This window comes from Seriola dumerili, unplaced genomic scaffold (assembly GCF_002260705.1).
Source record: "Seriola dumerili isolate Sdu_G_001 unplaced genomic scaffold, Sdu_1.0 BDQW01000017.1, whole genome shotgun sequence".
Taxonomy (NCBI): domain Eukaryota; kingdom Metazoa; phylum Chordata; class Actinopteri; order Carangiformes; family Carangidae; genus Seriola; species Seriola dumerili.
This window is the reverse complement of record NW_019174272.1, coordinates 9,069,835-9,097,004: the sequence shown is the minus strand read 5'-3', so window position 1 is coordinate 9,097,004 and position 27,170 is coordinate 9,069,835. Positions and strand designations below refer to the sequence as shown.

The following is a 27,170-nucleotide window of genomic DNA, read 5'->3' as shown; positions in this document are numbered from 1 at the left end:
TTTTTTTTTTTTAAGATTAAGCAGGTGATAGTGCTGGGATAATAAAGTTTAATTTAAAATGTCATCAAATTTGAGATTTGCTAATTAGATCAGTTTAATCTTATCTTACTTATCTAAGTCTTTGAATCTTGTGAACTGGGATCATTTAAATGGTATCTCATGTTATTTCACCTAATTTCTGAAATTTTGAAACAACACTCTTATCTTTACTTGAAACAGTTAATGTTATAACACGAGTAAGATTTTATCAGCTGTCTTTTGATAAATAAAGTTTTAAAAAACTTTACAGTAAAGTGAATGACTTGTTACAATGGATATGTGGGCATGCTATCAACTGTTGAAAAACTAGTCAAAACTTTACATCTTATTGACCAAACAACACAGTATATAATCTAATGCGCACTTGTAAGACAGGTGTGTTGGAAGCTGAAATATAATAAAAACACAAAATGTATTTCGAGGACAGGTTCATGTTTTTTCAAGTCTGTCTCTAAACAATACTTATGCACACGCCCATATGTAGCCACACTATCAGTGGCTGTAATCCTCCCTCCTGACTATACTATGAGATATACTTTACATGGGGAACAAAAGGCACAGTCCTCCTTTCATGTAAAAATGCAAACTGAAATTCAAGTGAAACTAATGTGAGACTTATCGGTGGGTATGTGGCTCTACAGACTCAGTAACTTTGGAAGATACCCACTTGATTTGGCTAACTCAGACTGCTTACGACTCATATTTGCTTTGGCTGAACTTTTAAGTGCGTTTTTGCACAGAACAACAATTGCAGATTTTGTTCTCTGTTTCTTGTAATGAGATTAGGAAGAGAGCTCTTCAAAGCCAGTATCGACAGGAGGGATGATTACAGCCAATAACTCTTTCAGTGTGCATATGAGTGTGTGAGTAAGCTGTGTAAAAGTTTGAATCTTTGGCTTTAGACAGTTATTGTTGTATTTTAAACTGTGCCAGTTTAAAACAAAAATGCTATCTGATGTGTGCGTGATATTAACGGCTAACGGTTTGTACCGATCAGGTCCTTGTTGCGGCGGTCGATGGACAGGTTGCGCAGGGCGATGGCCACAGCTCGGACCACCTTGTCAGAGTCAGAGCGCAGCAGCTCCACCAGGATGGGGAGACCTTTCTCCTTACGCACCGTGGCTCTGATGTAGTTGGACCACTGGAGGGGAGGACAGAGGCATGTTGTGACTGCTTTTACATAATTTCAACCTTTAACCTCTAGTGTAGGATGAGTGAGCGCGCAGTGGCAGCAGCATCCTGTTTGACATTCAGGCAGACCTACAGATTCCCACCGAGGAGCTGCCCAGCATGACCGCGCTTCTTTACTTTTGACCACTGGGAAAGCTCCGCTGGAGGAGTCCAGGTCACCTCCGTCATACCAGTCGAGGGAAGGGGTAAGACATTTATCTTTTTCAATCATTCACTCAGTGACAACAAGACAGCTCAGCACTGCTCCTTGGCCTTGACTAATTCACAACATTACACAGTGGGGCTCTGAATGGACATGTGATATAATTTCTCTTAATTTAAACATCAGTAGATTTTACTTCTCATTTTTTTGTAACATGAAACATTAAGTTTTACATAAAAGGATTTCTCTTCTAAGCACTGATGCCCCCAGAGATGTAATTAAGCAGAGGACAGGCGCAGCTGAACCACCAGGTGGCAGTAGTGAGCCTTGGGAAAACAGGCCAATACAGTGGCACAAAAATAAGCAGAAGCAGAGAATGAGGAGGATTTAAAGGAGAAGCTCTGATATCCTCCCAGGGAGCAGGGACACGCTTTGTCCGGCTACCAGATGTGCCAGTGTGATGGGTTTCTGGCTCCACGGGTTCGTGAGCTTGGCCAAGAATCCTGATCAGCTTCCACTGGGAAAAAAAAAAAAAAACGCCAAAGGAAAGAAGGATTTCTCCTCAAAATGCCCACCTTAGCTGAAAATCACTACTATTGAATTATTCAGAGCACCACATGTGAGACTCAGAGCTGGATGTTAACTCATGAAACTAAAAAAAAAAAAAAAGAGTTCAGGTGGGTTTTTTTTTTCTCTTTCCTGGACTGAGGGATGTGTTTACAGTCTGACACATGGGTGTTAAAAGAGGTGGCGTCGTGATGATGCTGCCGTGGGCTGAATACAGCCGGCCCGCTGAAAAACATAAGTGACCGCTCTCGCCCGGAGGTGCTGCGCGTAGACTGGCGTCTGACAACCGGCCTTCCCTGTTGATAATTCACTGCTGCTTGAAAAGCCAGACAGCCTCTCAGCAGCTCCACAGCCATTCTAATTGGAATAAATGTCTGAGCCTCGCTGTAGAGGTCCTTACATCATCCATCATCACAGCCAAACATCTACCAGAGATGAGAGCGTGTTGTGCATTAGTTATCAAGCTCTTATGTAGCCATTGAATCCCACGTAGACGGAAGGACCTAACTGAGAAAGAACTGTGTCTACTATAAACCTATAAATCTCCATATGTCTAAATAAAATAAAATTTCTCTTTGACAGTGCAATGCTCATTTTTTTGTTTTCAGCCCTCAACCATCGTGGCAATCAATATTTTTTATGATTTTACTGTGTGAGCGGCCTGCTGCCTGCTTCAGCTGCGCCTCTTTCTTGAGATTTCCTTCTTCTTACAAAGTTGCTATACGGTTTGCAGAGACACCATTGCATTTGCATCTTGTGACACTGAGCATCTCTGGAAGGAATCTCTGTGTCCTTTTAATCCTGTTTAACTCTAGATACTTTTGCTCCGATCGCAGTCCAAAATGTGTGTTATTAAAAGGACAACGATGAGAGCAGGAGCGGCAAAAATGCAATATATAAATAAAAACAAGTCAGACAGAACAGTGTGTACGTGTTGTGCCCTCCCCAACCCTGGACTCACGGTCCACTGTCCAGCGCTGAGGTTTTGTAGAGCCCCGGCAGCGGCCTCCAAAGTGTTGTAGTTCTGGCTCTCTGTCAGCAGAGACAGGTAGAGCCTCACCACCTCCGGCTGATACAGCAGCTCAAAGCCTGCAGGGAAATACAGAGAAACACACACACACACACACACACACACTGGTCAAACTACCTGGCAAGACACAAGCCAATTAGGCTGCATGAGGGTACAGGCAGTACAGTGCTGAGATTTATCTCTCTGGCACGAGGGGCAACAGAGAAGAAGCCTGGGTCTGGCAGCAGCAGACAACATTGATAAACGCCACAAAACAGAAATGCACACAGTTTCACAACATAGAGTCTAGAAAGCAGGAGCTTGTTCACTTGGTTTCACAATAGTAACACTTTTATGAAGAAATGCTGGAACAGAGCCTGGTAGTAATATGAAGACATGTTATGACTGAAAATATTTGTAGGATTATAAATGAGGAGAACACAAGACGGAGAAGTTATTGATCTGACAGCTCTGACCAAACTCAAAGTGTTTCTGAGGGACGCTTATCTCACCAGCACATAACACATTCAACAACAGTCAATCATTAGGCCTTCCCTCTGATGGAAACCTAATTACATTATCAGCTATTAGACAGTGGAGGCGCAGGGAGAGACAGAGGCGTTAAAATCACATCAAATCAAATCCATTCATCCAGGGTTTTTTTTTTTTATTAATTTTTGCACAAACAGGTGCGTCACTAAGTGCTCTATAAAGGATCAAAAAGACACACAATGATTCAATTAAAAAGGTCAGAGCATGGATACATCTTCAGTCAAGGTCATTTTCAGCTGTTCACAACACTGAAGGGAGTCGTACATTTTTTATGGCCGGATACATCAGTCCACAGCGAGCGAGGCCATCTCATCAGATTTCAATAGCTGCCTCACTACTGTGATGATGTTGAAGGCAAATTCTGACACTTACACACACGCTCAGGTTTTTATTTCAGATGCGTCTAAAAGAAGAAGTCATGTAAATGGATCTCAGGATGTTTAGCTCGCATATGGAAAATAATTGGCGGCATAGTTGACGGCAAAAGCGTTAAGCAAATGTCTTTCGAGCGAGGAATCAAAACAAAGCCAGAAGTAAGGCTTCAACAGGGGCGCAATCTGCTATTACTCACTGAAGCTTTAACAGGCTTCTGCTGTCTGGATCACAAGTTAGCTGATGCCTTGGAACTAGTGGCTAAAATCGTTTTTTTATTTTACAGAAACACCATTTCACCAGCAGCTTCCTTCCTATCGTCTACAACCGGACACAAGCAATTTCAAATCCTTTTTCTATCCCTCTAGGCTCAAATTAAAGAAAATATAACCCACTGTTTCTTCCCAAATCTTCTGAAGCCTGTATTTCCAAGGTTTCTATTTGAAAACCCCTGTATTATGTGGGCAAGGATATATGGAAACCCTGTTTGATTGATGCGCAAGGGCTGACAAGGCCCTCAGTACATTTTTTAGAGGTGAAAAAAGAGAATCCTTTTGTAAAATGAGTGTGACTTACAAGTATGAATAACAACCCTCAAGAGGGCATCTTAAGGTAACATCTCATTCTTTTTATTGACTTACTTTTTTCAGAAGAAGAAAAGAAAACAGTGAGGGAGGGAAGAGTGTCATTTTTGTGCTTGAGAAGTACAACGGAAACACACAAATTGACATTTGTGCCTCTAAATCCACATCTCGCACCCGTAATTTGCAGAGGGCGGAAGCCCGGGCGCACTCTGCGACTGCCAGATTCAGACACAGCAACATAGTTGTTAACACTCCAAAGGAAGGGTTTTCATCCCTGTGGCGTTTCCCCTCCCGATTATGCCGAGCCTGTTCCAGAATGTGTGTGGGAGGAAGTGCCAGGTCGGGTGGATGTTACCGTAGGTGCTGCTTGAGAATTCTTGAGCTTATTTTCAAAGAAGCGTCAGAAGCAGGAGTCGTTCCGGTTGTAACCATGTGCTCAAACATGAATCACATCAATAGGTTTTCTGAGGAGTGACGCAAGAGGGGAGAGTCTGCAAAGCAAACACTCAGCAACATTCTGCACGCTCCTCATATTTCTGGGCCTACTGGGTGCACACTCAGCAAACCGGAGACCATCTTGCAGGCAGTCTTGTTGACAGACACTTCATCTCCGAGGCAGATTCTGTCTGCACAAAATGTCAGCCATGTTGAACCTCTGTTGCCAAGTTTGCCTGCGCTCCAACACTGTGCCCATTATGACTACATTTTTTTTTTCTTTCTTTTTTTTTTTGGTAATATAATCCGCAAAGCCACATTTCCTTGTAATTCCTGGGGTTTTGGTCTGGCAACCAACTGAAGCGACTTATGAAATTGGCGTTTAACAAATGAAGGACTCGAGACAAAAAAAGACATGTACTGCTCAACAAAGGAGGATGAGAGCTGAGGGAAATTCACTGGGCCTTTAAACTAATTCCCTTATCCATAGTGGAATTTCTCGCTGTTGAGCCAGAGAATATCTCTGCCTGAGCTTTCAGTCAGCGTCCTTAGCTGGGGCTTAATGTCAGCAATGAGTACCTTAGGTCCCTCCTAGCCTCCTAGCACTAGCCAGGTCAAGCTCTTTTGGCAACCGTGTACTGTGTTGTTGTTGCTGTTGTTGTCATCAATTGTGTCCTGCTAGCCTGTTGGCCCGCTAGTTTTCAGTCTGTTGGGCAGAATTGCAATCGGGAGGAGGAGATGAGCTGTCAGTGTGACGTGACCTCGGCTTTGCTCAGGGCAGCCCTATATTCTGTGACAGACTGCAAACATGATGCGATTACGTAAATCCGGATGTATGCAGGGGAGCAGTGTGGAGGATATGCGAGTGAACTTCATTATCATTGGTGCATATGGCTAGTTATGATGGAGTCTGGTGCACCAGTGGTGGACTAGTATTTATTCACCAAAGCTGCAAACATGCAAAAAAAAAAAAGTCCTGTATTTGAAATGTTACATGGACTTAAGGCTGCTTCACCCTCACTGCTCTCATCACTGTAGTTTCCAGGAGTAGCAGAACCCACTGTACACTACCTACCACCAAACAACACAAATACATAGTTTTTGAGACTAGCTAGTGAACACAGTGGAGCATTTAGCCGCATATTTCCCTCAGGAGTCGGTGGACACTAAAAGCCAGTGAATATTGTACTTAGATTCATCAGCTTGACACAAACAGGACTCTGAATGAATGCTAATGTTGCTCAGTGTCTGCTGGATGTGTAAACAGGCATCCGTTTGGTGATGGGTTTGCTGGATCAACTTAAAAAGGTGATTATGTGTCAGACATTACTGAGTTTATATATTGCTTCCTCTGCCTCCATGTGGCTGAATAATAAAAATAAATGCAGGTTTAAACTATCAGTAAAAGCACTTGTTATGGAAGCAGACTGGTCTCCATCAGAGTCAAATAATGTTGTATTTTTCAGACCAGATTAGTATTAATGACGCATTCAAATTTAAGCAGCATTTTAATGTTGTAGCAGGTCAATGAACTAATTTTGTATCTTATAATCTGATCATGTTTTGTATGTCTGTATTCATCTGTGAAATCACTAGTACTTATGACGATGAAGTTTTGAAAATTACAATTAGAAGTTCCTCAGAAACATCCATCCATTATCTATACTGCTTATCCATGAAGGGTGGCAGGTGAGGGGGGGGGGGGGGCTGGAGCCAATCCCAGCTGACACTGGGTGAGGGCAGGGTACACCCAGGACAGGTCGCCAGTTCATCACAGGGCTGACATATAGAAACAAACAACCACGCTCACATTCACACCTATGGGCCCTTTAGACTCACCAATTAACCTATTGTGCATGTCTTTGGAGTGTGGGAGGAAGAACCAGTAGAGAACCCACACAGATACGGGAAGAACATGCAAGCTCCACACAGAAAGGCCCCAGGCCCGGCGTTCAAACCCAGAACCTTCTTGCTGCGAGGCTACAGTGCTAACCACTTCACAACCGTGCCGCCCTCGTCAAAAACACACTTTAATGTAAATGTTCCATCACTGTCAGAAACATGTAAATAAAGCAGCCTCCTCCAACCACCTAAAACACACACACATACGCCAAGTCAATTAAATAATCTATAAATGAATACATTAAAGTATAACTAACATTAGCAACATCTCCCAGTGAGCTCAGCCCAGCGTGACTGTCTCCCCTGCTTGTACTGACTGTTGGTGTGGCAGACATCACACACAGCTGTGGCCTCCTTGCAAGACTCCTGCTGAGCTTCACAACTCGTGCCTAGTGACAGACACACAAACACACACACACACACACACACAGACGCACAGCTTTGCCTCAACACACACACACACACACACACACACACACACACACACACACACACACACACACATACTCACACACAACAGCACAACACACCCACATCCCTCTTTGTTCGCACACACACACACAAACACATACAAATACAAATGGGCACATTTGGTAACATATGCACAAAATGCTCTGGAGATCTAAGCTCATCCCTAAATGAGGTGAGAGGGGAGGAGCAGCAGGTTATTTTTCAAAGCAGAAGACGGCGGCGACAACTCCCGCAATTGAGGCGAAGCTCAATTAGCGCCCGGGCACTGAAGAGAAGGGGCTTTGTGGCGCTGCGGTGCATGAAAACTGGGTTAGAAACAAAGTTAAGTTGAAGTGATTGAGTGATGCTCAGCTCAGAGCTATGGTATTAATACGGTTCAAGCAGCCTCACTATTGGCTGCAATTAAAGATAAGGTGTAGCGGTGTGACAGGCTGGTAAATGATAATGGATTAACTGATGGGTGAGGAAGGGACACACACACACACACACACACACACACACACACACACACACTCTCATACGTGTGTGAATATAATGAAGACTCTTCTCTCAGACTCACACACTGAGACAAACACCTCACTGACTCAATCGTCTCAGCCATCTGCCTAACTCTGGGATAGTAGGTCGCATTCGTGCATGAACTGGATACGCACTTCTGCAAACACCTCTGTACACACATACACACACACACACACACACACACACACACACGCACACACACACACACACACACACAAATCCACAAACACACCAAGCCCTCGCCCCGGGCATGTCAAAAAGTGATGTTCATCGATCCAGCATGGCTACATGGTGTACAAGGTCTCTTCCTGCTTCTACACGAGTGCTGTACGAGCTCCATTTATTCACTGCTCCATCTCCAGCACGCAGTGATTGCATCGAATCAGGGGTACATGATGGTGTATCTTCCTACAACTCATGGGGGAGTTTTACAGAGCTATAAAAGGAGAGGAGAGAGATGGAGGAAGATAAAGAGAGAAAAATACAAAACAGCAGGAAATAATAATAATTTAAAAAAAAATTCCTCCTAAATGTCTATTTTCCGTGACAGGTTTTTGCTCTCAGGTCGCCATCATCACACAGCCTCCGACCTCTGCACTTCTGCTTAATTAACATCACTGCTGTTGATGTCCAGTAGTGTAGGAGAAGAAGCTTTCTACTCTTACTCTCATTGATAAGTGTCTCCAGGGAAGACGGGGTACGAATAAGAGAGGAGAAAGACTTGTAGAGCAGTGCTGACCACGGGGTCACCCCCCACTGGGGAACCCCGAAGTCACCGAGTCTCCAGGCTCATTCCACATCTGAAACTCATGCACATTTAACGCTCCCAGTCCCCCTTTTTTTTTTAAGTACAAGTGTCTTTATATGAGTCCACACAGGCACATGGAGGAATGCTACAGTGCTAATGAAGGCTCTTGCAGGGCACAGCAGGGCGATAGCTAAAACAGCACATCATTAAAAGTAGAATGCCACCGGTATAATAATGGCCGCGACTCTCACAGGCTCATTAAAAACCAAAAGGTAAACAAAATACGTAAACAAAACAAGTAAATGGGCAGGGCTCGCAGGGGCTTAAGAAATGCCTTCAACAGTTCTGCCTCAGTCTGGGTCATATAGTCTTTGCAGATAATGTTTGTTGTTTAGTTTTTCTGTTGCTGTTTTTTTTGAATGCAGCACTAGATGGATGCAGTTTACAGACAGAGTCAATATATACAGTTCACTCTGGAGCAGCTCGCTGGGTAACATTTTGTTTTCAATCTACATATATAAGAAGGCCAAAGAGTAAATGAAGACTTTATTTGTCAACTTGTCAATAAAATGGCTGCAAATTGATCAGGACATGACCCTTTTTTTTATTTCTACTGCAGTGTTTCCTTTCTTTTAGAGAAACAAATAAAAAAATATGTATAAACTCTTGCTGAAGGACCTAATAATGCATGTAAATAAAACACTTTAGGCAGTAATATACTTGTTAAGAATGACTGACAGTATTCTTCTAAGGTCTAAGTGCTGCTAGAGGAGGCGACATGCACTGAAATCTGAGTATCAGCCAGGGAATGACACATCTGAATTCTGTTTGTATGCTGGAGATGCACCTTAATGTCAGGTGTGAATGTAATCAGTGTCAGAAAAGTAAACTTAATCGACTTTCAAATTCCCTTTCCGCTGCTTTTCCTGGTGTAATTTCTGTTGTGGCAAACCGCTGTGAAAATCTGCTTCTCCACACAGGTTAGGCTGAAAACAAACACTCTTTTGCAAATCCAGTCTGACCCACGTCTGCTTTAATTGATTTAAAACATGCTAGTGTCTTCATCCCAAACTGGAGGGAGAACATGTGATGGAGGCTTGCATTCCCTTTCTCTCCACAACCCTCCCGACAGGGTTTGGAGCTGAGCGGAGCCAAAACAAGAGTTCACTGCCAGGCTGCAAAGGCTGCTCACCCCCCGCTCACCCCTTCAGACTGACAGGATCCAGGAGTCAAAGCTTCATTTTCTTCTCTCGTACCCGGTTGGCCCCTGCCGCAGATTGGCATCTCTATGGGCAGCCCCAGGGGCAGCACACATTAGCATACCCACATGGTGGTTTGGCCTTAGCTTTTTTTGGATGTTGACAAAGGGAGGCAGAAGGTGGCAACAGGCCCATCTCTTGGACAGCATACCCATCAGCTTTGGGCCACAGAGATGTCCTGGTGTGATGTGGTGGTTGCAGAGAGGCGAGAGGGAGAAGGTGCAAGAGACAGAGTGAAGCAAAGGGAAAGATACCACAGACGGCACAAGGCGAATATGCAGCACAGGCACTTCTGTCCCTCCCTCCTTCCATCTTTGCCATTTCACGACAGGGGTCCTGCTCCGGCACTACCAAAAGTCTGCTCCGTGAAAGCTTGTTTCCTACCATTTAGCACAATAGGGCACTTTTCAGCAAGCTGCTCCTACAGTGACAGGAGAGTACTTCCTTTCTTGTGCTGACAAGCCAGCAAAGTCCTGCTGTGTGCTTTTAGTCCAGAGAGGACAAATCAACACCGGTAGCAAAAACACGCAGAGAAACTGACACCAAATTGTCTAAAATGTCCAGGCACTCCTTTAACAAAGTCCAGAGGAAAAGCTCCGTCAACCCCTGAACTTTGGACGGAAACACAGAGCCAGTGGGTCTCTCAGTCTTCAGCCACAGTTGTATTGGGTTTTATGTGGCTCGCTGAAGAATGTGCCTCGCAGCTATCCAGCCTCTCAGAGGATCAGCAGAGGTAATGCTCTGGTTGTTTGTTTCCAATGTTCCTCCTGCTAATGTAATAGTGTTCCAGGGCCTGAGGTGAAGGCGTTAGTTTATATTAGAACCTGGAGATATTATTTCCCTTTGGATGAAAAACATATTGACACGATATGTCACTTTTCATATTGTGTGAATTTTGAAAAAGCTTTTCATAACTATTCGAATAGTTTCATAACTATTCGACAAGTGGCCTTCAAAGTTAATATCGCCTTATGTTTATACATAGTTGTCAGACAGTGCAGAGCGCCGGCCTGTGCATGCAGCCACACAGGGCTCTGTCTACGCTGTACGCAGGTGCCGCTACCTCCATGTTTAGCACAGGTAAAAGCTGCATGTCATAAAGCATGGTACTATCAGCTGGCAATAATAACAAAATGAACAATAAATGGACACCGACGTATGTGACAGCATTTGAATCCAGGACTGTAACCGAGCACATTATTAGTAGCTATTAATAGTGTTTTGTTAGCAGGTAACTTGTTGGCCAGGTAGTGTAACTGCCTGTTTGTTTCTCTTTCTGTTTTACTGATGTTGCCAACATGGGTTTGGGGTTTGAACAGTTCAAAGTAAGACTAAAACAGGTAGAATCACAGTACCACCTCGGGACCTGGTGAACTGCCTTTCAAGGATGAAAATAATTTCTACCATGGTCACTAAGAATTCTCATTTCTGATTGGCTGGAAGGTGTGGATTATATTTAACTAACCAGACAATATAACCGCACACATCAAACTGTGGGTAAAGACAGCAACAGTGAGTCTTAACTAAAGAGTCTGGTGCTAGTGTTAATTATGTAACCACTAACAACACCTGAAAAAACAAGTAAATCACTAAGAACCACCAACAAATAAGTAAGAACCACCCACCACTTCATGCTGGGTGTTTCCTCATCCATTACACATTTCATGGGAAGTAAAACTTGGTATTATCCCTCAGTTGAAACCCACATTTAAACATCATTTAACCAACTCGCTGAAAAAGACAGAGGGAGAAAAAAAAAAAAAAACATGAGACAGAGAAAGGGGGAGTTTGATGTAATTCTGTGTAATTCTGTGTATGGGACTACACACAGACAACTACACACAAACCTGTAACTATTGTCTAATATGAATGGGCTGTTGCAAATCATAAACATGGGAATCATTCCCATTGCTACCTTCCATCCCAAATGATGTGAATGCAGCTTTACAATCTCCATCCTACTGGTTTACACACAGTTTACACACTCAGCCATGAAGCCGCTGGACCAGGCTGCTCTGCATCCTACATGCTTAACACAAACACACACACACACACACATCACAGATACATGTCTGGACTATGCTATTCATTTGGCTGCAGATGGAGAACAGATACAGAGAAGCATGCTGCTCTGCTGTGAACATTTCTTTTCTTTCTCGGTTTCTCTCTCTTTCATCTCTCTTTTCTTGATTTCTCCCACTATCTTTTCTCCTCTGTCTCCCATATCTCCACCAAAAACACAAAATGCAACAGACACGCCAAAACTGCTCTGTCTATTGATGTAGACAATATGTAAAGATGAAAGAGTACACGATGGTAGTGCTAGGGGTTGCCATGGAAACCTGCTCTCCATCACCTCTAACAAATCTGCTCATTCGATGTTCATGTGAGACAGTTGGGCCAGCAACAGCACAACAGGGAAAGGGAACAAACTGCTTCTCAATCTGCACTTTATGTAACACTTCAACTTGGTCGTACAGGTGGTAATGTATGTAAATGGAGACCTTTTTTATCCTTATCTACAAATCCCATAATTCAACAGCAACTGGATGAAATGCTAGCCTGCAGGCTGCAATTAGAGGCCAAGCCCTGCTTGTGCTCCGTGTAAGCATCAACAGCTCCCTCAGATGCTCAAGTGCTTAGGAGTGGAGAGGCGCATGTACCTGCTTTTGAGCATGTCAGTGTATATGACTGTGTGTGTGTGTGTGTGTGTGTGTGTGTGTGAGAGTGGAGTGTGTTTCAGCTTCACCCTGAGTACCTGCCCTCCTTATCCAGGCAAGTCACGTACTAATCCAGACACAAACGAAGCTAGAAACTCAGGCAACAGAAAGAGGCTGGCAGAGAGGAAGAGATAGAGGGGAAGACGTATGTAGAGAGAGAAAGAGTGAGAGAAAGATATATCCAGAGAGAGAGAGCGAGAGAGAGAGAGAGTGAGAGAGGAGGGGGGCCCACAGAGAGAAGCTGTGGGGGGCGGTGGACAATGTTTCCTATTTCCTGTTTGGCAGTTTTAGTTGCTCACCTGAGACTGAAAGGCTGAAAAACAAGCTTAAGTTGTCAGTGTAGTGTCGTGCACCACAAATTCCAACTTACAGTCAATTCCCAAAATGCTACACCTCTCCACATCTGACAGGGATTTCACAGGGAGGAAGAGGAGAGGGAGAGGAGAGGAGATAGAGAGATATGGGCATAAGCTGAGGGAGGGGGAGTAGAGGCAAGAACACTGTGTCAAAACCTTGTATATTAGTGAATGAAACGTGGCCCATTAAGACTACATGTTACCAGCAGTCACCTCTAAGCCATTTCCAGGCTGCTGCTCTGCTGCTGTTAAAATCCTGATTTTATAACCATGACATCATATGAGAAAATCACCAAACACATAAATTAAAGACAAAGACTGTGCTGTGATTTCAGCTATATTCTCTTGTGAAATGATCACTCAGAGGGAAAGTTAGAAGCGACAGAATGTCTTTCTTATTTTGTCTCTCACACAGAGCACAACAGAGGCCGTAACAAACTGCTGCTCTGCCTCTCTTTTCTACGGAAAGCAGCTTGGTTTGTTTAAAAAGTGGCTACGTTTGTCATTAGGTGCTTTTTTGAAAAAAACAAAAATAGCTGAAAACTGTTGTGGATCTGCTGTAAACGGGATGTAACGCTAGACCACAGCCGGTCAGGCCAAAAAAAGGGGAAAAAAACAGGGCTAAGAGAGGCTGCGAGAGGGGAGGAGAATGAAGAGGAAGATAGGAGGATAAAACGAGAGTGACGGAGGGGGAAAGGAAAGCAGGTGATGGGGGGAAGGGAAAGCATGTCACAGTGGGTGAGAGAGTGAGGGATGGAAAAAGTAGCAGTAATGGAGGGAGGATTGAGAGACAGAAAAAGGAAATTGTAACTGGATTTATAAATGTTGTACGGTAGATAGGACAGCTGTCCGGTGAACAGTCCACAGAGATGCATGGATCATGTCAGGGCAACAAGACTGTAACACAAGGGGGGAAAAAAAGCCAACTACAATCTACCTTAAGAAAAACTGATGCACTGCAGCACAAGATAAATACTATACTGGGTAGTTTGAGGAGGGGTTTTGGAGGCTGGGTGTCCAGCCTTTGGGAATAAGCCTAGATAATCCTACGGCCTGCTGGTGTGTGTGCGTGTGTGTGTGTGTGTGTGTGGGGAGAGATAGGGCAGTGACTGGAACGAGGACTGAAGATAAAGGCCTTAGACTGAAGCAGAAGTGGGGTAAGAGGAGGTGCGGGGTTATTGGGGCCCGGGCCTGCAGTCTGGATGATCGAACATAATAAGTTTAAACATGCACACGCACACACACACACACACACACACACACACACACACACACACACACACACTACACAGTTGGGACTAGTATCTGTTCTTGAATGTTGTGGTTCAAGTTGCTGATACCAGTCGTCAATATTGCAGGTACTTGATGATTTGTCTCATCAAGCAAATAATAAAACATATTAGCTGCCTGTGGTCATCGTATGTCGTGCCATCAAAGCGCAGCAGCAATAACAAGGCACAGCAGACACAGCAGTGTGCACGAGCGTGTAATATAATAAGGATTGGCGTTGACACATGCAGGGGTAGGTTTGGGCTGGGGGCTAGATGAGGGGAAGTATACCCCAGAAACCCACAATGATCCATTAGCCAAGACAGCGCTCCCAGTTTGACTTAATCCTAAAAGCCTTTTTTTTCTTGAAGGTGAAATCACGCAGTTTGAAAATATGAACAATTACATAAGCCAAGCAGCCAAACAGGGTTATGTTAGAATGGAATAACCTTTACCTTGTCATACATAATGCTACTTATCATACTAATACCACTTCTAACTGCAATACAAGAACAATGCTGTTTATTTATTTCCATGCCTTCTACATGGATCATCAGCTTTAGCATTTAGTCTTTCAGCTCTTTATCATGTACTGTGTGTAGTGGTAATGTGCATATTTAAGACCCATGTAGAAAAATACAGCTAGAAACAAGAAGAGTTCAGTCTGAGACAGTGTTTTCAACCAACTCATGGAGCTTACAGTATCTTTATTAGACCGTTGTCATTTCAACCGGCAAAACTGACATCTACTGGCTGGAAATATGAAGCTTGATATTGTCTACCTCTTTCTAATATTAAGGACCTATTGTTTCAAAATGAGTAAGAACTGGGGTGCATGTGTGATGCACAAACGGAGAGAGAATGGTCTATTGTCTGATGAACTGATGAGCTGCCAAACCAGACTACTGTATACGCTGTGTGTAATGTAAAGCCGGCTGTGAATAATGTGCAATGCCTTAATGGACTGCGTATCACATCCATGTCTATGAGTGTGTGGCTGTGTGTCACAGTGGGGTATTGTTGTCATGGTTATTTCTTTGTTTTGTCTCCGATGGTCCTCTTGGTTCAGTTGTTTTGTGTATTTAATTAGCCTAAAAGCTTTCACCTCTGTTGTGTCTACAGAATTTAAAGCCTCTACACAGACGTTGCTCTGCACACACACACCCACACAGGTGGTTTTTTTCCCCATTCAGACCTCTTCTGTGTGGGTTAGTACGGACTGATTGACATTTCTCTGGCTTTACTGCCACTCTTTTGTTGCACCTGTTGGGGCAGAGAAACCTTCTTATTGCACTGAGATCTCAAGCAATCCCCCCATAGCTCCACCCAGCTAACGGAAAACACCTGTGTGGGTGTGCATGACCTTGAAGTTGCTCTGCTTGTTCTATTTTTGATTCATTAGCATCAGTAGAATGTGAGGCAATAACTTCTGTAATCCAGCAGCGACGGTAAAAATACATGTATTCCTCTTATGTGACGAATTAAGGAAGAGGTGGGGAGATGCTGAGTGCTGATTTAGATGCTGGGAACTCCAATAAAACAAGATAAAACATGAGGAAATGTACACGGCTCCTGGTTTTTGTTGTTGGCTGTAAAAACCTGAACTCCGCCCGGCTGGTGCACCACAACCCGACCAGTAGCCTCTCAACAAGTGCACCCCGCTGTCTCCGGCAAGACTCTACATCTGGAATGCAGGATGACGGCTGTGATGGTGTTTGACGGTGGAGGGATCTCCTGTGTCTGTGTCGGTGTCAGCGCCCATCCCTCATTTAATACTTCCTCCGGCCGCACCAGCCCTCCCCCTTCGTGAAAATGGCACGCTGAAGTGTGATGGATACTCTGGATTAACTCTCGCCTTGGAGGATGGCAGTCTATGCTTTTCTCCACGTATACAAACAAACACACACACACACACACACACACACACACACACACACACACACACACGGCTGTGGTCAATTTTCCCAGGTAATATTCTCTCTCTCTGCAACAGCCTGACAAACAGCACCTCCTCTAATAGCCACATAATACCACCCTCATGCTCAAGGGCACAGAGCATTGTCCTTTATGTGTACATGTGTGTGTGGGATAGAGAAAGTCTGACAGAGTGTTTGTGCGCATAAGAGAGCTTCTGTGTGTGTCACGGTGAGACTGTGTTTGTGGACAGCTGTATGAATAAGGATTTGTGTATGTGTCTGTGCTTTTAAGAGTCAAATGAAAGGCAGTGAGCATGAGGCAAGTTGCCCCCTGCCGGCTTAAACGAACCCATCAACAAATCAAACGCACATTAAAATCCAAAATACTTGTGATTATAGACCAGTCAAACAGAGGCTGCTGTGGATGCTGAAAAACTCTCCACCAAAAAGTGTTTCATGTTGCCCTCTTCCCACTCACTCCTTTCGCTCTCTTATATAAAAAGACTCTTGCATCTTTCTCCTTAGACTGTTTATATTTCTCCTTCTATTCATCTCTTTCATCGCTCTCGTATTGTCGGAGGAATATTGTGTGATATTGCACTGAGACCTTGGCCTTTCCACTCTTCTGCTTACTTGTTTGCAAGGAGTGCACACATTTTATGTATCTTAAGGTAAAAGTGTCAGTTAAATCCCAAAAATGTAATCTAAGGGATAATATACAGAGTAACTCTGCTTGAGTTCATGCTCAGAGTAAAACCTCAGAGGAGGGACAGTTTGACTGGACTCCTGCCAGAGCTCAGCTCTACTCTGCTCCATGTGACCCTCCCCTTCAATTGTATACAAGGACAGCAGTCCTCTGGGTGCATTCAGGGCACTCCTGTTTACAACAGTCTAGACTGTTTGCAACCAATATTTCATTTACTGTTTAGCAGTAAGAGGACAGTGGCGAATTCTGGAGGGGGGCGTTTTTTTTCCCCTCACTAAGTCTCTGTTGTGGCTTCACTGATGCCAGTCAGTGTGCCATTAATCTGATTTTAATTAGATTAAAGCATCTCTCGCAAAAACAGGAAGCAGGGCTCTTGTGCCTCGAACGGGGCCAAACAAAGGCTCCAATTGGCAAGTAAATCTCACTGCGCTTCCTCCTACTCCCCTGGACTCATTCTTGTCTCATAATTATCACTTTGCTCCAACTGCTCAGGTTTGGGGAGATGGGGGAGGCGAATGACATGGTTAATCATCTGAAGAGCCTGATGTTGCCGGCTAATGTGGATTCCCAGCAGTTTTTTCGTGTCCCACAGAGCCTTGTAGGAGGAGAAACTCTGATCAGGGGCACTGAGATATTTGGGAGTCAGGGAAGTTTAAAGAACTTGAGAAACAGTTGATCACTGCTGGGGCAGAGTGGGTGGATGTGCTGTTAAGTTTATGCACAGTCACAGAGGAAGTACTGGGAATTAGAGACGCCCCACTATCCTTTGCCAAACACAGGTGGATAAATGCTGCCATGCATCAACGCACACGAACACACATACTAATCTGGGAGGACTTCATCCCACTAATGATGCATAGTGTCGTCGCTTTCCACGAGACCTCCTAGGAATAGCATTATTATACAAACCTCTGTGTTTCCAACAAAACACAAGGTGGCTTCACTTAAATAAACATTCGCTCCCCTCATTTATTATTATTATTTTTTACTCCTCCTCGCCTTTTCATCACTGCCTGTGAGAGGAGGGTGGGGAGTTGAAGGGGTGGGGGCTCCAGTAGCAAGCCACTGTGTTGTGCTTAGTTTTATTATCAACAACAGAGCAGAGAAAGTGATCGGCATGTGAGGAGTATCAGGTTAGCAGGCTCGGTGAATGGTGGCACTGCCAGCAGCTGCTGTGGCAGAGTGGGATTCAGTTTTGATCTCAGGTGAGGTAACGAGAGAGGGAGGGGTGAGGGGTGACAAATAAATGCATATATCTACATTGTTGCTGTGCTACTGTATGTCCCCAGATTAACTGAGGCGCCCCAAATCTGGGTCGACCCAGAGGGTGGTGGCATCTGAAGCAGTGTGACAGCTGCTAAGATGTGTCAGAAACAGAATGATACAGTTTAGCTAGCTAGCTAACAGACACATGGAGGCACTCAAGTTGCATCGCAAGTGTCAAAATCACAAGTTTAGCCGTGTTTCCACCACAGGAACTTTCCCCAGGAACCAGGAACCTTTTGAGGAACTATGCGCGTTTCCACCGCAGGAACCAGGGTCTAAATTTAGTTCCGGTTAATTGATCGACTCCCCAAAAAGGTACCTGGTCGGGGGGTGGTACTTTCCAAAGGTTCAGGAACTTTGGGGGCTGCGGTCTGCAGTGCTGAACATTTCTAACTGGTCGAGTTCTCGCTGCATTTTATTTCACCCGCCATGTTTAAAGTCTTCACCGAGCGAGCAAACACATTTTCCACACCGCGAAACAGGAACTTAAAGTTCCAGGTACTTTTTGGTCGAAACGTGTTTTTTCTTGCTGTTGCTTTAAAGCTACAGGAAGAAATTTGACTCATTTCTGTTTAATATACACAGTTTGGGTAGAAATTCCAGCGCAATTCTATCTGATGTTTTGGTTCTAGGTTTTTGTTTATTTCATGTATCTTTTATTTAACTGGGACATCTCCTGAAATTAGATCCTTTTTTAGATTTCTGCTCGTTTGAACCCCATTTAGCTTCATCTCCACCATTTGAAGGTTATGGCTGAAATGGAGCTGAACTGTGAAATCAATTAGTCACTCGTCACACCTCGTGATATACTGGCCTCCTTTTCTTAGAGCAGGATCAACTTCCCTCTGGACGTGACAGCACCCAGTATAGAGAAGCTGTGGAGGCAAAGTGACACCCTGTATATTTGGCATAAAGGAAGGTGCATTGCCAAGGGAAATGTAATGACTGAGGCTACAAAGAGATGGAGACTTATATAAGGTGCCAGACAGTCTGGATCCAACCCTGTGCGGAGTGGACACTATGTGTCAAGATAGCAGAGAAGCTGAGAGTGAGAAAGTATGTGTGAAAGTCTGTGAGCATGTGTCCGTGCAAGTGTTACATGTTTATAGGCGCGTGCTTTGTTTGTGTGCATGCTTTGTATACGTGACATCTGCGTGTGTCTGAGTGCGGACGTGCGGTAGCTAGTCATCATCTTTTGGGGTCTCAGTTTGCTGTGAAATGTGACGGCAGGAAGTGAGGAAGAGGAGGTGGAGGACGGAGAGAGTGAGTGGTGTGTTCATTCTGAACAAAAGAAGGGGGTGATTCACCCGAGTGGTCGACAGGGTGCATGCTAGCAGGAAGTCAGCGAGGCCAGGATTCAGCGTTCACTATCTGGGTGTGAAATTCCACAGGCATAAGAATGGAGAGCACCTACATGAGAGGGCTGCTTGGGAGCTGCAATGCAGAGTAAATTATTCATGATATTCTGCTTTAACTTTGGGGCGTAAAGTAGACACAGAACAGGCCAGAACTTTCCCTCCCATTGGAATTGTGCTACGCTGAAGCAGACTTGGCAGCAGTTAATGACGCAGAAATGCTTTATCTTGAAAAATGGATCTGCTTGAACATATTTGCTCACTGTGGCAGGACGTTCATCGTACCTTTCGGCAAGACGATTGGTTTTTCTCGCCGCCGCAGCTTCCAAGCCACGGCGATATTACAGGGAGGATGAGACGAATCAGATTTGTGCCACAGAGCCTTTAAGTGAAATATTTCCCCTCCACGTGCGGAGACAACAGCAGAGACAAACAATGAAAATGTAGCTCCGTTCTCCTTAATTCAATTGAGGCTCTGACTTTTCAGACTTCAAGAGCTCAGATGCATCAGAGACAGAGATGACTCCGATAGCAAGACAGTCAGTGTTCATTATACTACAAATAGAGATCTCCAGTGGGATGATATCAAAGAGGGTTATACAATGCAATACATAACAGCTTGCACTATTGTTGTTTGTCAACACGAAGACCGCGGCACAAATTAAATGCTCGGCTTGCAAGACAAAGCAGTGAGACGTGTTACTCAGTTGTCGTCGCGGTAAACGCTGGTGTTTTTTCAGTTGCTCAATGTGTGTTTTGAGAGGAGAAGGGAGCACAATAAATCTCCCAGGGATGGAGGGAGCAGTGGAGTGGCAGTGAGCGAGAGAAAAAGACAATTAGGAAGTGAGGTACAAAGAGAAAAAATAAAGAGAGCATGAGGGGATGCTCATGGAAACACTGAGGCTTTTTGAGGCCTTTACTTCTTGGTCAGCTTGCCCATATAATCAAATATGACTAATTAGCACTACCTGGTGCAGTTATGATCAATCAGCCTCGCTACAAACTACAAGCAGTGGTGAGAAGATTCATTACAGTGGAAATAAACTCAATTGGAGACGACGTTCACCCACAAAATTTCCAATTATTCCTTCATACAAAAACATGGCCTGTGAGGAGCATGCTAGCCTCAAGGTAAAAGGTAATCAGGGTTTCGCTGATGTGGATTTTTCAACTTGACAAAGTTTACATAGTACACACTAACATCACTATATGCTGCACAAAGGCTAGGCTGGTCTACAGTATGAACTTCCTGCAGTCAGAAAGGAACCTTCTTTAGTACAACTCACATCTGATACTTCAATAAAACAACAGCTAACAGCTTCATAGATGTCAGTGTTGGTCTGTGGGTCCATCACTTTTGTCCTGACTGAAATATCTCAATAGCAGACATTCATTATCCCCAAAGGATGAACCCTGCTGACGTTCTATTGAGCACCACTGTGAGGATGGCATTTTTTTGGCTCTTACTGATTTTCCTGACACTTGATACAAATATTTATATTCCCTTCAGTGTGAATTGTGATCTCTTTGGTGATTCCTTGACTTTTCATCTGGTGCCGTCATCAACTGGAAAATGCTTATTTGTCTAATATTTCAATAGCTGCAAATTTTCTTTCAGCTGTGCTGTGTGTCAGCGCTAATCGTCGCCAATTGAAGATGGAGAGACACGGCAAACGTTATACCCACTAAATATCAGCAGGTTAGGCTGCACTGTTACAGCCGATTCATGGTTGTTGCATCCATGTCGCTAAAGGCGCCTGTGTGACATTCATTTTCACCATCTGCCCATGTCCATGCAGTTTGGACTGTTACACATTACAAACACACAGACTGTGCATGCACTACAATAGTAAACTGAAAGCGTGTTTTGTTTTGTATGCATGACGTTCAGCTGCAACGGTCCTATTCCGTTTAGTTTTTTGACTTCTGGTTCGCCATCATCTTTTCTTTTTTTAATGGTAGAATGGTGACAACAAAAAATGACACACATATGATGATATAGTAGACAGGGGTCAACATATAGCATAATGGGGAAATAGTATGACTAGCCAAAAAAAAATTAATATTATATTTTATATTTATATTTTTTACTACACGTGTGTGGGGCGTTTGTGTGTGCGCAGATACTCGATTGTAGTATACTGTCCTTGTGCAAGCCTGCAGCTGAATGACCAAAGCTTTAGTCAACAAATAACTACTCTGAAACTGCTACATAAGTTGAGCTCTGTACATAAAGTACATCTAGATAAAAGACCAGAGCCCATTTTCGTTATCTATCAAGGTCAAACGATTCAGGTGTAGGTTTTCTCTGGATGTGAGCACTTGTACTCCTTCACGTTGTCTGCTGGAACTCACTGAAAAACACACGCCAGCTGTCTGACAATGCGGTGGAGAGTGTAACAGAGAGCAGATGAATGGGGGGGGGGGTGGCAGAGGCTGCATAAAGGGTAAAGGCTAATTAATGTGAGGCACTATATTTCTCTCAGGACAGCCAACAACTGTTTCTGTATTCTCTCATCCTCCTCCTCCTCAGGCTAGAGGAAACCTCAGCTCTGAGAAAACCCCCTCATTTTCAGTTTTTATTGAGGCTGTTACTGTTTTTTTACCTCTGCTCTCAGAAAAATTAGTAAAGATCTGCACACACACTGAGTAATGGCACATCACACCTTCTGTCTCCCCCTCCTTCCTCCCCTCACCTGACCTTTCTCCAATCCAAAGGTTTAAGCTGTGGTTTCAATTAACTGCTGGGAAAATGTTTCATCATCTCAGGGGCTCACCGCCTCTTTAATGAAATGTGCCTTTTCACACCTCTTAATTACTTTTGTTACATCCATCCCTCTCTCTTTTCTCTGCCTCTGTTCTGGGCAGGATAAATAATGCACTACCAGTGACTCTGGACTTCTGGACAAAGTGGCCACATAATCAATCACAACATTAATTTACTAGGTAAAAAAACTCCAGAATAGATTTTAATTGAGTTATAGTCAACAGACATTGTAGTAAGTGCACAAGAGCAAGCATTGATATTTGTTTAATGACCCTAAGTGACTCTGATGTTGGAATTCCCACATGTGGGGTGTCAAACTGTGCAAACCAACAATTCCTCCAAATAGAAAAGTTTTTTTTCAGTTCCCTCTAAAACTGAAACTACTTGGTTAAGGTTAGGGAACTATGAGAGATGGTAGGAACTATTTGGTGAACCACAGTGACCGACACTGTCGTGTTACATGTCACATCTCTGATTCCAGATTGCCACCATGCTATTTAAAATCACACACTGGAGGAGCTTCGGCTTCTTTTGGTTCAGTTTAAACAAGCAAAGGCGGCATAACAAAAGGTCTTTTTAACTGCATTATAGCGGTTTTTATTTTTCATATCCATGTAAACGTGATGCAAGTTGCTGATTGTTTTGCTACTCATTGGCAAACTAAAGATGCAGTTAAGTGAATTCACTTGTATTTATTGTTATTGCATTCAAAACTTAGCTCCTACAGCGAGGTGCGCTCGCTCATTGTACTCAGTAATGCATGTAAAAACACTCCACATGCTGTGCAAGCACATTAACAACACACACCTCCTCCGCTCTATGGATCATGCAGGTGTCTTTCAGCTCATGGTTTCGGTTTTACGGCCTGCAGCTTGACTGTTCTGGTTCACTCTCACTAAAGACATCAACGTCCCTTCCAGTCACAGCAGGCAGGCAAAAACTGACGAAGCCCCTGTACACTACCTCACAGCACTGAAACAGCAAACACACAAAGTTAGCAACTGTGTGTTGAACATACTGGAGCATTTAGCAGCTAAACAGGCACGCATGTCTCTCATACTGAATAATGAACTTAAAAGATTTTGGGTGGCCAGAAACATGAAGCTCTGTGTCTGCTGGATGTAAAAAAAAAAAAAAAAAAAGCATCTGTTCCCTGTTTGTTCTCTATAAAAAATAAATATAAATGATGAGTCAATTGTGTTTACAGCTTTCTCTTTCATTTTCTTTTCACACACACTCCTGCACGCACGCACGCACGTACTCACACACACGTCCACACACAAACAGTGCGTCTAATCATTGCCCACTGCCAGGTCCTGCCTGGTCCCAGTGTTGACCTCTCTCTGTCTGACATCAGATCAGGACCGGGATACACATGTAATCTCCCGTATCTCCCTCAGCCATCGCCACAGAATGAGAGCTGCTCTCTCTCTCTCCATCTCTCTCTCTCTCTCTCTCTCCCTCTCTCTCTACAAGCACAGATGACCAGGGGATGTGGTGGCGGTAGTGCAGGGTGGAGTACGTGCCTGAGCATACACAAAAATACATCTTCATAGACAAACAAACAAGCGGCCAAACGACTCTGATGTGTCCTGAAAAGGCAAAAGTGATGAATGTGCTTTAAAAGTCACTGTGGGTTTTTGCTCCGGTGATTAAGCTTATTATCCGTGCATCTCACTGTTGTTATTCGCCTGTGTGTCGAGCTAATAAACGTCAAATATGATTTGTCAGTCTGCGAGCGAGAAAACGCAGAGTGCTCTCTACAACCTGAACCCACACACACATTTCAACTGTGCCTGACATTTAGGTCTATAACAATAATTGCTTTCTCTGGATTCAAAACTCAGAAGGGTGTTGTTTGCACATTGTGTAACGTAATCACACCACAATTGTAACCGCTATAGAAATACAGTGTCAGCGTGCCAGCTTGGCTTATACCCATGAAAACACAGCGAGTGGAAAATATTAATTATCATCCTTGAAGCTTTATCTGCCTCCCTTTACTTTAGAAGTGATTCACAAAAAAAGGCAAAATCGGTTTAACTTGGAAAAGCATGGCAATTAATTGTGATCTGGCTTAAAGACAACCCACTTTGCCGTGTTAATGTGGTTAATTAACAGTCAAACAGGAAGTGGTATTGACTTTGAGAGCCTGCCACTAAACATTGATGAAGGTGCTGATGTGTAAATACCACATGAGGGTCACTCTCTCTCTTTCTCTCTCTCTCTCACACACACACACACACACACACACACACACACACACACACACACACACACACGCACACACACACACACACTCATTGACATCATGCATTCCCTTACCCCTACCCTAATCTTAATTCTAATTCTGAAGGTGTGTAAGACAGTGAGGACCTCCTCACTCTCTTAGGAAAATACTTAAGTTTGGTCCTCACTATGCAGCATTTACAAGTAGTGACACACACAGATACACACACACACACACACACCTTTCCACAGAGGAAGGTATCATACAGACTCATACACAAGCAAATACACATTCAATTACCATCCAGATGCACTGCTGTATATGCTGCATGCTAATTTGCTTTTATGACTGCTACTACCTGACTGCTGTGCCAAAAAAGAGAGCATGAGTGTGCGCACACACACGCACACACACACACACACACACACACACACACACAAACACACACACACACACACACACAACACACACAACACACACCACCACACACACACACACAACACACACACACACAACACCACACACACACACACACACACACACACACACACACACACACACACACACATACACACACAGTTAGTCACAGACTGTTGCCAGAATCAGTTCCAGAGTCTTGGGACACAGTCGTACTCTTCATACCTCCGTGCATGAGTTTGCCAGGTTACCTTTGACATGTCACTGATCACCTGATATAATGCTATATTCATACACAAACTCCCAAACAGGAGAGGACAGGGGAGAGTATGCTGTGAGATGATAGACATTTTTAACTATGATCAGTTTTTCTATGCAATTTACACTGAGGTGTATGCCTGAACTCTCTGAGGGTGCTAACCAAAATCAATACACAGGCCTTCTTTATGGGAATATTGGATTTGATTTCAATCAAAATCACAGAATTAGACAAACACAAACATCCCTTTCTAGTTAATTTATCTATTGAATTAACATTTTGTCAACTCTATTTCCAGGAACTTTACAATATCATGATTCAGTAAATATCAATATCCCAATTGGGACTGTAACTAAAGATTGTTTTCATTATTGATTAAAGGCACTTAGGTACATGCCCAACACTCTGGGCATGTATTTGTTCACTTTCTTGCAGAGAGTTAGATGAGAGGATTGATACACTCTCTAGGCTGTATGGAAAATGACTCTAAAGCCAGCAAGTGGCTAATTTAGCATAGCATAAGGACTGTAAACAAGGGACACAGCTAGCCTTGCTCACACTGTTAACTTGGAAAAGTTGACTTTGCTTAAAAAATGTAAGGCAACCAAACAATAAACATTTTAAGTATAGAATGAAATAGAAACTAATTTAACTTAACTAATTTTACTAAAATTGACTAGATGCTGAATCAATTAGCAGCAACATTTAAAGTTTAATATTCAAATTATTTGTACTTGCAATACTTAAGTTGTGAAAGCTCAAAATATATCTTGTTCACTAATAAACACAATGCAATACATTTATTTATTTTTTATTAGAAATACTATAACATGTAAAATAGATGTACCATTTCTTTCCTAAAATAATGTATTTTATACTTTACATCAGAACAGGCTACACTTGCTTCAAAAAGCACAGTTTGACAGTGGCTAACATTGATTACATTAGTTAAATATATTGATATTATTTGTGGAATGTCACAGAATCACATTAAAATCCAAACTCATGTAATTCTGAAACAATTTGTCAATTAAGCCTCAACTGAATTTCATCATATGAAAAAGATGAAGGGAGAAAATGGCGTAGCCCCCTTAACTTCATTACGGTCAGTGGTCAAACGGATCCATATTTGTCCTATGACAGTGAATAAATGTTAAACGGAGGGAATGGCAGTGTTTTTTGAGTGCATTTAACTCAGTTAGTCCACATAATTTGATCGAGTGCTGAGGAGTTGGCGCCTTTAGTGAAATAGAGACCGACGATATGAAACAGTGAAGACAACGTGGAGGTTGTTTTCTTTGGCATGAATAAAGCCCTCATCGAGCCCAGACAAGCTGAGCGAATTAGACTATTAAAAGCTGGCAAAGTGCTGCAGCGCTGATGGGGGGGGGGGGTCCAGACTACAAAGGCTGATCAACTAAACAACGCGAGTAAAAACAATAGTCCATTCATTATAGTACAGTATACTGAGATTGGTTAAGTGATGCAATAAAACTCAATGATGTTGAGTAATATTTACTCCAATTGTTCAAGTAGAAACAAATTCCAGGCTAACAGAGCAGCATCGAAATCCACTGACCTCTACATGAAGAAGATATAATGTTTACATTAGAGTTGTAGAGCTGCTGTTGGACAAAGTCTGGTATGTTTGGACAGAGCCAAGACAGCTTTTTTTTCCCATTTCCAGTGTTTATGCTAAGTCTTCTCATCGAACTTTTGTCAAGAAAGGAAAAAAAAACATTTCTAAAGCTCAAATATTTGTGATAATCAATGAATTCACAGTGAAAATCAGCAAATCAAGTCAAAATCAAAACAAATTCAAATCAGAAGCGAGGATGAGCTACACTACGTGCTGCGCAAAACTTGTTTGGAGTGAACACTGCCACAATAGAATGACAAATACTGGCCATGTTAAAACTAAACGAAACTGTCATAACAAACAAAGCATTAATAACCAGAGCATTCTCAATAATCACTTGGCTTTCAGTTCCCACCCTCTCTCGTTGACTGTCCCTTCACTTCCCTGTTTGGGCCAAAAGTTCTATTTAGTACTGCAAAAAACAAGCAGGTTAAGAAACCACAGTGACGTGTTCTGTCCGTCTGTCTATGATCTCCTCCG

General features: G+C 43.3%; 1 protein-coding gene across 6 annotated transcripts in view; it reads right to left on the bottom strand.

The window, feature by feature from the left end:
* Positions 1-27,170, bottom strand: part of arvcf (ARVCF, delta catenin family member) — a 135,715-nt gene that overhangs the window by 15,167 nt on the left and 93,378 nt on the right. For all 6 annotated transcript variants that reach the window (XM_022751889.1, XM_022751846.1, XM_022751871.1 and 3 more), the window contains 2 exons: positions 2,901-3,028; positions 1,030-1,180 (listed from right to left, as the gene is read on the bottom strand). In XM_022751889.1, the coding sequence (XP_022607610.1) occupies positions 1,030-1,180; positions 2,901-3,028 (279 nt within the window). The remainder of the gene's footprint in view (positions 1-1,029; positions 1,181-2,900; positions 3,029-27,170) is intronic.